The sequence below is a fragment of the Mycteria americana genome, chromosome 9, assembly GCF_035582795.1.
Source record: "Mycteria americana isolate JAX WOST 10 ecotype Jacksonville Zoo and Gardens chromosome 9, USCA_MyAme_1.0, whole genome shotgun sequence".
NCBI classification, from domain to species: domain Eukaryota; kingdom Metazoa; phylum Chordata; class Aves; order Ciconiiformes; family Ciconiidae; genus Mycteria; species Mycteria americana.
In genome coordinates this window covers 21038802-21052004 of record NC_134373.1, presented here as the reverse complement: position 1 = coordinate 21052004, position 13203 = coordinate 21038802, and the positions used below count along the sequence as shown (strand labels likewise).

The 13203-nt window shown below is 36.1% G+C and overlaps 1 protein-coding gene across 3 annotated transcripts in view; it reads right to left on the bottom strand.

Moving 5' to 3' along the window:
* SLC25A12 (solute carrier family 25 member 12) overlaps window positions 1-13203 on the bottom strand; it is a 53769-nt gene that overhangs the window by 18910 nt on the left and 21656 nt on the right. For all 3 annotated transcript variants that reach the window (XM_075512596.1, XM_075512594.1, XM_075512595.1), the window contains exons 5-9: window positions 12266-12405; window positions 9253-9399; window positions 7332-7470; window positions 5923-6016; window positions 5204-5288 (exon numbers count right to left, since the gene is read on the bottom strand). In XM_075512596.1, the coding sequence (XP_075368711.1) occupies window positions 5204-5288; window positions 5923-6016; window positions 7332-7470; window positions 9253-9399; window positions 12266-12405 (605 nt within the window). The remainder of the gene's footprint in view (window positions 1-5203; window positions 5289-5922; window positions 6017-7331; window positions 7471-9252; window positions 9400-12265; window positions 12406-13203) is intronic.

The window sequence follows — 13203 nt, the reverse complement described above, 5'->3', positions numbered from 1 at the left end:
CTTCATGGGAAAACAAAAATGCCTGTGAATTGGCTTTTATAATGTTACAGAAAGAATCTGATAAAAATTAGTAGCTTTATGTTAAGGAGGGGAGGAAAAAAAGAAATTACTACGTAACTTCTATTACGCCTAATGAATGAAGCACATTTTTCAAATATTCCTTTCAGAAAATATTCTTCCTTACATATTCCTAATATAACTTAAACTACTATGGTCAAGAAAAAGTAGACAGAAAGTCAAATCAACTTTGCTACTTTCCATTCTGTTGCCTTTGAATTCGTAAGGCATGGAACTCCCTCTTGGTTCAAATAAAATTCAGTATCTCAAAAGGAATTCAGTATCCCACGGACAGCATTTATCACCACAGGATATATTTTAAAATTACATATACATTAATACATAGCATAAACATGACACTCCATGTCTTCGAAACAAAAAGTCAATTATTCCCCCAAGTATTCTCCACAAGACTTTTTCAGGCAGTTAGTAATTTACAGACACAATGATGACCTCACTCACTTCAATCACATACAATACTATAAATGTATTAGTGTTTTAAATAAATACAAGTCTGCACAGAAAATATTTGCAGAGACTCATAATCATATTAGTAGATGGCTATTAGAAACAAGGTAACTAGTAAACAAGATGTAAGTGGTCACAGACTTGCTCTATAAGTATGCAAGATGGGCCAAATTTTCTTCCAAACATAAATAAGGGGATTAGAGAAGAATTTCTATTATGCAGTATAACTTGTCTGGGTTATGTAAGTGGCCAAGATATTAACTGTTAAATTCCATATTAAAGCAGATGCTACAGCCCATGTCCCAAACACAAACCTGTTTTTCTTAAAAGCACCCTGTACCGTTAGCAGATGCACTCCTGACAGCACAGCTGGAATGTATACAGACCTCAGACTGCTACAGGCAGCTTTGCTCTGATGCACATTATGAATCCTCCACAAAGATTATCACATGCACATTTCACAGCTAACTCACCAAGGCTACTTAACTAAGTTACGTTCACCTTATTGAAGCTCTGGAAAGTGGAATTTCCACAGAAAGACAGCATGTACCTCAGCATAAGCTACTCTGTTTGGACCGGTATTACCTTGGATGTGCAAAAACCTGCCTTTATTGCATAATGTTACACTGTATGTACACAATGTAGGACAAAAGCCTATGAGATTAAGATGGGATCATTACCTGTTATAAAACATGAATTATATTTTATGTGGTTTTTCCACAGAAGAAAAAGATATAGCTACCACCATTTCTTTCCATATTTTCCTCCCCCAACAATACAGCTTAACAGAGAAGAACAGAGAAATTCTGGGCAGCACCAAAATTATAAACTGCACATGTGGACCAGCATAAAAAAGTATAAATCAAACGTATTGCTTTTACAAGCAAATAGAAGCAATAAATCTGAAGAATGTCCTCGCTAGTCTCAAAACACTAAATTTTCCTGATCTTAAAAAAAAGAAAAATCACAATAAAACCAAAATAACCACAAAAATAAATTCTAAAATACAGATATAGCTCTTTCGATTCATGTAAATAAAAGACACATGCAATAATACTACCCTAAAAAGGCTTAGAAACAAGACTGGTTCTTCATTCCACAAAAATTTTCTCCTAGTTTAGCACACCTGCTTCCCTTTAGCTGTTTTAAGGTTACTCTTTCTCTTCTAAGCTCCACATCAAAATCCAATCATTACATTCAGACATTAATCTTAATGAATATGTCACTGGATGTTAAAAATCAAATTCTTTGTGAAGGAAATGGCACTTTTATATTATTAAATAAGTGTCCACAAAGTTTGCAGTTTACTCGTGTGTTCAAATGGATATGTAAATGAATGTAATTAATGCTATAGCTTTCAAATCATGAATATTTATAAACAGAAAATTACTGTAGCTGTCATCCTCATAGGATATTCAGCTGCTAGGCTTTAAGAAAATCTTACACAATGAAAAAATTGACAATAAAGTAAACATGGTTGAAAGCAGGCTAATTTCCATTTCCACCAAATCTACAAAGACAGAATGAGTTTATGTAAAAATGTAGATTCTCCTTTAAGAAGGCATTTTAAAAATCACATAAGGATGATTACAGACTTGTTTTCATTATCCAGGGACAGCTGGACCTCACTGGAATGATATTCTCTCTTCCAGAATGGGATATCTTTCATTTTATCTATACAGTTAAATAAAGTAATACAAGGTTAACTTAGGATAAGGTCTAAATAAAAGACTGTTCCTTATTAAACAAAGAAAACAAAATTACTTTGCTTTCCGCTGTGCTCTCTTAACACAGAACGTAGAATACGATGAAAATATAATGTATTACTCCAAGAGTGTGAAAAGAGTATATTCTGTTCTAGTGATGAGTGAAACTATAATCAATGAGCTCATTTTATAACAGTGCCAAGCTACAAAGGTAATTCTGAAGTGTAAAACAAAACAAGTTAGTATTTTGTCTACTCAGAAAGGTGAGTGCCACAAAGACACCAATTAAAACCAAAGTTGGCAGTTCAGAATGTAATTACAAAACTTCATTAAAAGTATTACTCATTAGTCTGGATAAACATTGCATACACATTTCTGCGTCAATCCATTCCATCATTCTGGTCTTGAGGAACCCGTAGGAAGGCTGTTACCATTAAGTAGATTTTGGACACTTATTTCATTGGCTCAGATATGTCTAATCGACTAAGGACAACAGAGCAGTAACATTAAGAACAGACCAGACACTGTGTTTCAGACCGATTTGTTTGAAAGAGAACTGAATGATCAAATCCACCTGTAATAACAGTACCCAAAATACACTCAAAGTCCCACATATGGAAGACTTGCTATATTCCATATAGGACAATTTTTCAACCATAGCAGTTGAACTAATTCAAGATTTTCCTGTCACTGATACATATCCTAGATTTTGTAGTGGATATAACTGCTTAAAGGAACCTCTTTGCAATATGCATAAAAAGTGAGCTGAGAAATAAAAGGCTGTATAAACGCAAGCTTTCATTTTCAGACTGACTCCTGGGACCCCTCATCCACTGGCAAATACAGGACATTCACGTGGCGAACAAGGCACAGGTGATTTTGTCACTGCGCTGCCACTTTATCTCAGACCATCCTGCAGCAGTACTATCCGTCACTGGCATCACCAGGGTAGAGAATCTGCATTTCACTTTATGGGAGACAGCGTAGATTTGAATGGCTGACAAAGGTATTGCTGCCAGCTGCATATCCTCCTGCCCCAACAGCCCAGATGGCTGAGCTACTTCGGAATCAGTCGCTGAATCACTGCAATGCAGGAGCAGCATTTTAACGCAACTCATCACCAGCATCAGATTGCCATAAATGCTGAGCTGCAAGATGTGGCCATTCAGCAGCTGATTCGTAAGAAGTTCAGCTGTCTGTGTACGAAGCGAGGTGTGGGCAGCTGGGAGCAGAACCCAGCCCAAGCCAGGCTATGCCCACTTGGGAATCAGAGCCCTTGGATGTCTTGATAGGCACCCCATAAACTCTTAGCACAGACTGAAAGAGAAAGAATTAGAGTTGTTTAGACATTGTAAGAAAATGGGAACCTTCAAGATGAAGAATTATATTTATCTACTGAGTACACAAAGATGTATTTAGTCAGAACTATGGGATATGCTCATACAAGATCTTAAGAATTATATATCCTACTTCCCTTTGTATATTACAGAGGGATGTGGAGACATCCTTAGAGCAAAATGCGCTGGTTCAGATCAACACTATTGTATTTTCTTGTAAAGCTTACTCGAGAATGTACAGCTCTGTGTGGAACTGCAATTTCTCATGAAGTTCTAACAGTAAAAATAAATAAAAGATTGTGCATCAGAAACTTTTAAGATCCGATCCTATTTTTTTTGTTTTGTATAATAAACACCAACATGTAACTGGCCTATGTATTTTATGATTATGCAACCATGTAATTCACCATGTATGTACATCTTCCTTTCTGAATCTGCTGTGTAACCGTTTCAAGGATTTTCTCGAGTGCATTATTATCTTCATGTTATTAACAACTGAGTTAATTCCCCCTGAACTACTCTTGTGACAGCAGCCACCTACAAAATGCTCCAGAAAAAGGATTTCCCTAGAATACATCTGGAATGGAATGGAATGGAATGGAATATTTCTACTAGCAGCACAGGAGATGCCCCATTATGTTGCGAGCTTCAATATCAGCAGTAGTTCAGGTTCAACCTTAGATAAATTTTAAGGTAAAATCCAATTCAATACTTAACTAGCGTTAGACAGATCTGCTTGCAAAAGAAAACCTCTCAGATTACATGTTGAACCAAAACTATAGCAAAGATAAGCCCCCAAAATCTAGATTTATTTTTAACACAAACTTGCAAACTATACTCCTGAAAGTGAGCAGTATAGTACCCACTAACTGTGGTGTAAAGTCTAAACGTAAGCTAAACCTGCATAACGTTTGGTCCTAAATCTTCAGTTCTTACAGTTGTAAAAAGAGCCATCAAAGTAAGAAACAATTTCTATTCAAAATCCTACTGCACAGTCTGGGACTCTTATGCTGTACTATATATGTATATGTTTAATAAGGAAACTATGATAAAAGCAAAGCTAGTAAACATGAATGTAAAGCTCTGGTGAAATAGAGGTTTAACATTCTACTGCAATATTTTTCATCTTCTAATTCTCCCCTTTTCATCAGTCCCAATAAATTTGAATTCCCCTTCTACTGTCTAGGTCAGATAGCCAACAAGTATAGTAAAACTCAATGATAATTTTAGATAAATGGTTAAGCCAATCATTTAATCCAATTTTTCAAAAAAGAACCCATTTATAAGCCTTGCATTTAATACTCATATTTTTTACTATCTAAAAATAATTTTATAATTACAGAGTTAGAGTACTTAATAAAGTGAAAGGCCTTTTCAGGAGTGAACAAATGTATTCACAGTAAGGAATCCAAGTATCTATACATGCTCATGTCTAAACAGGCCATCCTTCAATATGACATCTAATATCTTGTTTAGACACATACTCAATAGTCTGCCCCATTTCTATCCTTATAGCAATACACACAGCATGTTGCACTTGTTGGGAATCTGTTTAAAGCTTATTTTTCATATGCAAGTACATGTAAACATTCACTTAACTTCAACAATTTTATTATATGTGTCACTACTACCTACCTGCCTCTGGAGTTCTGCCAAGTTGTAAGGTAATGCACCTTCAGCCAGTGGTGCTATTCTCTCAATATCTGCCAAAGTTAAGCGCCTTTACACAAGGCAGAGAAAAGCAAATTACTGTTAGATAAAACATCAAACATATTCAATACAGTATTCCTGGCCACACCCCACAGAGTACATCCTGAGTTTAAAAAGAACCACCTGTCATATTTGAATGCACATCTAAGAAGTCTGCTACACTGCAATAAAGAATCCTTGGAGTTAGAAAGGCATTCTCTTCTTGTAGCTCCCAAGTGGAGATAAAGGGAGCTTGGATTATTCAGAAGCAAGTTCTTGATTACTAGTAATAAAGGATATAATACACAAATTAAACTATTTCTAGGTGTGTCCCTATCTAAGATTTCACATGTGTTAAAGACCCAGGCAAAACATCATCAATACTTAAAGTTAATAATACCAGTGTATTGTAGCCTTTTGGGACTACTGTAATGCATTTTGCTATTTTACATGTATACCTATAATATGATAATTAATAATTGTGCTTGATGTACACAATTCACTTACAAAACCCATGCATACACCAAAGTCAGTTTACATTGAATAAATTACTGTAATGAAATACAATGGAACACACAACTTTTTAAAATTAAGACAAAAATGAGTAGTTTTCACACAGAAAACAGCAAAATAATGACTGTAAAATGATAAAATTATGATGTTACCCAGTAACATTGTATAAATCTGCAAGTTGGTAGAGAATATCTATTTCCAGTGGTGTAACTTGTCCAAATCGGATTGCAAAGTGGGTAAACTCCTCTAGATTTAAAAGGGAAAGAGAAATAACACAATTGTGTTATTTGTCAAATTTCCTCTTTAAATGCTCACAAATAACTTTAATATCATAAAAATGAAAGCTATCACCAAGAAGCAAAATACATAATGCAAAGGGAAAAGATATCTTTAGGGGCACATCTATCTTGAAACAGGCCTTTTCAACACAGAGCAAGTCTGACTCCACAACTCTGATTTATGGTAAGAATTCATCAAAGTCAACAAAAATCCTCATATTAACAAGCTTAATAAAACCACACCCACAATTTGTGGTTCTTCTTTCTGAAGTTCTGCAAAACAGAACAGAATAATGGTCCATTAGTCACAGCTTTAAGGGCAACTAACTTATCTATTGCCTTTACATCCAGATTTCTTTCTCAGCTAGCTCTGAATGACCCCAAGCTTAGGTATTCATCTAGCCAAATTACATGACATGTTCATGACATAACTAGCAAGCTGCAGTAAACAAGTCTGAGCAGTGAAAACACAGTAGCTTTTCTTCACAACACAAATCCAAGCAAGATGTATTTATGCATCTGCACCAAAAAACATTGCTAGGCAATTTGTTAGCACAATTTGGAGGATGAGGACAGGCATTTTATGCTTTCCTTTAGGGACAAAGGTATGCAGAGCATATGAACATAAGCCAAACGAAGAAAAAAAAGGAACTTGGCATGCTTTGCTGGTCCCATCCATACAGGTAATAAAATTGGTAGCTGGTATCTGTCATAAAATGATTAAAAAAGCAATCCACTCATGCCTGCGGCAAGACTGAAATATGGCAACCTTTTATATGCACAGGGATTAGCTATGTCCTAACAGTCATAAACTGTATATAAAACCACTCAGGCAAGTAAGCACTAAGTAGTCATAAATTATTACCATTTTTCTAAAAAATATTTAATTATGGATAAAGTAACTAGAGCTAAACAACATGGAGATTACTGATAATGAATTTTAAAACTTAATCCATTCTATCACATTCCCTAGGAACTTTTTATCTCTAAGCAACCATGCATCCCTTTCAAGGAGTGGTAAAATCCTCAATAATATACTGACTTGCAGCTATCCATTCAAACTAATAAGGCCAACACAGCTCCTGCCAGAATCCCAATTCTTCAATGAGCTAGCTGAAAATCATTACTAACCTGTGAGGATGAAAATCACCCTTTAAACACTTTCACAGTAGCCCTAACCTTGCATACTATTGCAGCTTCTGACTTGCCTTAACCCATATGCAACACCAGATTACAAACTGGACAGAACTAAAAAATTAGTAAAATTAGGAAATATACTTTACCTTTTGTGACTTCAACATCTTTTCTTGTACCTGCTATATTACTGTATATCTTCCTAACAAGATCCATGTTATTCAAAAGGGCATTAAATGCATTGAAATAGGAGAAGCTGACCTGATGTGAAACAGTTCCACCAGCTACCTTTAAAAATTAAATGAATGCAGTTAAGTGCCTTAAGTCCTTTTACAACATCTTATCACAAATTACAGAAACATCCATTTGGGCAAATAAGGAAAGAATTAAAGATATCTTTCTATTCCTGTAACTTTAAGATATTTTTAATAGAAACATGAGGGGAGAATTATTAGACAGGATACTATTTTTTGGTAAAAATTGAACATTGAAACAATCAGGAAATAATCATTTAAGTAGATTATTATTCAATTTATCTGATACACTCACTAAACGTGTCACTGAGTATTTTTCTAATACTCTCTATTTCTAATAGAGAAATGCATGTAAATGCTACTTTAGATAAAGGCACAAACTGATTTCTTGCATCACATACAGCAGTGACCATTTATTTAGAAGTCTAAACTTAGTAGATACTATAAATTTTATGGAAGACAGTATGCCTTATTAGTCAGGCAAGGCAAGATTTATAGGTAAAATAGTAAGATAAAAGTTATTACAAAATCACAGAATCACAAAATCGTATAGGTTGGAAAAGACCTTTAAGGTCATCGAGTCCAACCGTAAACCTAACACTGCCAAGTCCACCACTAAACCATGTCCCTAAGCACCTCATCCAAACGTCCTTTAAATACCTCCAGGGATGGTGACTCAACCACTTCCCTGGGCAGCCTGTTCCAATGCTTGATAACCCCTTCAGTGAAGTAAAATTTCCTAATATCCAGTCTAAACCTCCCCTGGTGCAACTTGAGGCCATTTCCTCTCGTTCTATTGCTTGTTACTTGGGAGGAGAGGCCGACCTCTACCTGTCTACAACCTCCTTTCACGTGGATGTAGAGAGCAATAAGGTCTCCCCTCAGCCTCCTTTTCTCCAGGCTAAACAACCCCAGTTCCCTCAGCCGCTCCTCATCAGACTTCTGCTCCAGACCCTTCACCAGCTTTGTTGCCCTTCTCTGGACACGCTCCAGCACCTCAATGTCTCTCTTGTACTGAGGGGCCCAAAACTGAACACAGTATTCGAGGTGCGGCCTCACCAGTGCTGAGTACAGGGGCACGATCACTTCCCTAGTCCTGCTGGCCACACTATTTTTGATACAAGCCAGGATGCCATTGGCCTTCTTGGCCACCTGGGCACACTGCTGGCTCATATTCAGCCAGCTGTCAACCAACACCCCCAGGTCCTTCCCTGCTGGGCAGCTCTCCAGCCACTCTTATTACTTTATATTTTATATAATTTTCATTCTTACATACTTTTTATACTATATACTTTTAGATTATAACTTTTATGTCATTGCTTTACCTACAGATCTTGCCAGACTATCACAGCTGTAACCATTCTGCCTCTAAAATCTACATCCTGATTTTCCAAATTCTGATCTGAAAAAATAAAAGAATGTAAGAGTATATAAAAGGACAAAACCGCAAGTAGTCTCCACCTTTTGAGATCTGTCATATATTCAAATGTAAAAATTAGATGTTTTTGTCCTAAATGAATGTTCTTTCTGTGCCAAGTACAGTTTTGCCCTGCTTCAGTGGAAAGTATAGTAGACTAACTCAAACTGTTTCCAATGGCACTTTAAGCATGTAAACCAGACTGCCAAACTTTTCCACTACTGCAGCCAACAAGTGCTGCCATGTTTCACCCTGCCCGCTCTATTATGAAGGTGATAATCTCTAGCACCAAGGCAGTGATAAACAGGTAGAAGAAGACAAAGTGGGAGAGAAGCAGTAACATCTGAAAACATTACAGCTATTAAAAGCTGAATTCAAGGCACTTTTCTTTACACTTACTGAAACTAAATTCTCTTCCACAAACGGAGTTAGCATATGCGAGCGAAGGGTAACCATGATGTCATTGAAGTCCAGCCCAGTTATCATACCACTTTTATTTTTGTCCTTCAATGTGAAGGCTTGTCTTGCGTGTTCTGACTGCAGCTCCTAGAATGAATATTCAGAAATAGCACATTAGAAGCAAATTTTGTAACTCACTGTTCACAAAACTCTCACTAATTTCATATTCTTGCAGCATGCCTCAATACGTCTGTGCATGTAGACCACAGCACAACTGCAGTTTAAACTTAAAGGCCAGCTCAACTAAAACAAGAAGTCTGCATACTGATTCTATCCACAGATACATTCCTCTGTCAAAGAAAAGCCTCAATTCAACTGTAAGGAAATATGCACTTTCACTAAATTATTTGAGAAATAAACTTCACATACCCATGTCCTGTCTGCTATCTATTCCTTTATTAAATACTTAACTACTAGAGAAACTTCTGATATTGATCTTAAAGACTTGAAGTGAGCTGATCTCTTACACATCCAAGATGAAATATGACTGGGCTATTATAAACTAACTCATTGAAAAGTACTTGAAAATAAACAGGAGGACAGTGAAAATCATATAATATAGATTTAGATTGCCCGCAACAGCTACCTCCAATAATGTCAGAAATGGTCACTCATTTCAGGCAATTTAAAACTCCTATACAATCTGTAAAAACCTTCATATAAAGCACACTGCAGTAACCTAACCTCAAGATAATAACGATGGTTGTAAATTCTATGTCCAGAAAAAGTTGTTTCCTTCTATTCAAGCAAACAATAAAACACATTCAGCTGTCATTCAGACCTCTAGAAGCAGCTAAAATAATAACTATGTTCTGACAGACAATAAGAAGATGGCAAACTATCTAGCTTATATCACCTTTACAGTAATTTCTCAAGTCTCATAACCTCAAGATCAAGGTTTTCTAGATCAGAGTGCAACAAGCCTGCTCTGATCCAAGTCCCAAACCCCACAAGATGCTGTCAGACCAAATAGGAAAACCAACCTGATCTAAAAGGAGGGACAGCAATATCTAACTTGTGTACATATTGAAATTACCGCAGCCCATGCTACCCTTCCCTACACTAATGGTTTTTATTATATGATGACAGTAAGAGGTTACTGTATCTTACATGACAGTATCTTGGAACAAAACATAAAAATAGAACAGGTAGTTATCACTTTGTTCTGGGTTCCCAACAAAAAGATTCTTCTCACTAGCAATCTGGGGTTTTTCAGCACTAGTGTCCTGAATTTGTGCCTGGGATCACTTAAATATGTAGTATCAAATGCAAGACACAGTTTATTCCTTGAAAGTAACATCAAGTTATACCGCAGCCTTGAAAGACTGTGCCAAACTCCCGTATCTCAATTTACAATATAGACTTCAGATCCTATCTAGTTAGACATGTTTTTCTAGAATCTGCTCTAGATCGAGATACAGCTCAGTAGAGGAAGGACATGGACCTGTTGGAGCAGATCCAGAAGGGGCCACAAAAACAATCAGAGGGATAGAACACCTCTCCTATGAGGAAAGGCTGAGAGTTGGGTTTGTTCAGCCTGGAGAAGAGAAGGCTCCAGGGAGACCTTTCTTGTGGCCTTTCAATACTTAAAGGGGGCTTATAAGAAAGATGGGGACAGACATTTTAGTAGGGCCTGTTGCAATAGGACAAGGGGGAATGGTTTTAATGCAATAGGAGAAGGGGTAAAGGTTTTTAACTAAAAGAGGTTTAGGTATATTCAGATTAGGTATAAGGAAGAATTTTTTTTACGATGAGGGTGGTGAAACACTGGAACAGGTTGCCCAGAGAGGTGGTAGATGACCCATCCCTGGAAACATTCAAGGTCAGGTTGGATGGGGCTCTGAGCAACCTGATCTAGTTGAAGATGTCCCTGCTCACTGCAGGGGGGTTGGACTAGATGACCTGTAAAGGTCCCTTCCAATCCAAACTATTCTATGATTCTATGATCTATTTTTATCCTGGACAATAATCACAGATTATATCAAAGCACATCTATCACTCCCTACTTTTAAGACATTATGTCCAAACTACTTTGTACCAAAGGTCAGCTCTGGAAGTGCATAATCTATTTTTCTTCAGGTCTACTAGACAAAAAACTTTAAGTTTTTATCATGAGGTGATCACTGCATGTGATCATGTTTTATCATGAGGTGATCACTGCATATTAATTTATGGAATTCAGTGCAATTACCTACAATTCTGTGAACTCCTTTCTCATGAATTATAAAATGTACATTTCTCCTACTTTCCTCTTTCTCCATCCTTTATAACTGATGTCTTCCTTTACTTCCTTCTAGTATAACGTTAAATTCATAATATGTTTTTACTGTAACTTTTTGGCTTAGCACAAAGTCCATTCCTAGGAGTGAGATCCTTTAAAGCCTGATTCCTAGAGGGTGCTTCAGCAACATCTCAGGAAAGCAGATTTGCCTCCTGCGAAGTTAGCTGTATTTAAGACCAAATTCCCAATATATGTGTGGTAGCATGCATGCCAGTGAGAGAAAAAAAGGGTAAGTATTAGGATAATGTTTATAAAACTAAAAGAAATGTTAAAGAAGCTAAAACCTTTATATGGGAGGTTATATGGTTAATAACAACTGGTTATATTAAGCACGCAATCTTTCTCTGGTAGAGGTTAGTTTTGCTATTAAATTCCTCTGACACAAAACGTAGACCCTCAATCCAGTTTAACAACTATCAGTAAAATGCTTAATTTCATAAGCATTTATTTAGTCCAATTCTTTTATAGGATGGTATTCGAGTTAAAGCACAACGAGTACATCCTGTTTACAGAACTGGTATGGAGAAATAACAGTTCATCATAACTGTCAGGATTAGTATCAGATAATGATTATCACTACCAGAATAAGCTCAAAATTTATAATGGTATTAGTGTACTATTAGAAGTGAAAATGAATTTCAGTTCTACTTTGGAAGAAGGTTAATAACTGACCTGAAGAAACTGAGTGAACTCTGAATAGTTAAGATGCTTCTTCCTGTTATGTCCAAAATGCAGTCGAATGAACTCACAGTCCCAGTTGAAGGGGATTTGAAGATGAATAATACTCTGTTCAAATATTTCTTTGACATTTGCTTTGGGGGAGGGAAAAACAACAAGTGAGCTTTGGGGTACAGTAAATCTCAAACATTCCAGGAAGGATACAAACAAATGATGTTTTAAACAGCTGTTTAAGAAGTGTTTTAGTTTGTTAAGAATAATTGCTAACCAAACCTTTACAGACCTGTATAAGAACACATTTGCAACACAACATGATACTTCTTGTATTACTGCATAAAACCTTGGAGTGAGTGTTTTATTTAGTTTTAATTAAGAAGCAATTTCCCTCATACATGACAAATAAGAGCTATTTTGCATTCTGATATAAAAATCAATAGTGGTTCTCCATCTCTGCTAGGAGTCAAATTAAGCCCTTTATCAAGAGCACGAATACCTGCACTACAATCTCACGTGATATTTGTCATACTAAGTATGGTTTGATTGAAACTTGATTATTACAATCACACTGTCTGACTATGTCTATTGAAGATAGGTATAAGAAATGCCATCTAAAACATATCATTAACTCAGCAGAAAGCACCTTATTAAAAGCTTTTGATAAAGCCTTAGCACAAAAATCAAATCCTATAAAACATAATTGGTAGTCTCAGTTATTAAAATGTTTTAAGATAAGTGAAGATAGAGATGTCCTCTTTTAAATGAAGTAAAGAAAAAAAACTGTCATTTCAGAATATGGAATTCTCCGTATGTATACTGTACAACTGAAATCTCAATGCCAAATGTATTATCTAAATTCAGTCAAAAACCTCATCTGAAAAAAAGCATGCATTATTCATACACAGCATTGCCATACTGCAAAACAAGCCTGCTTT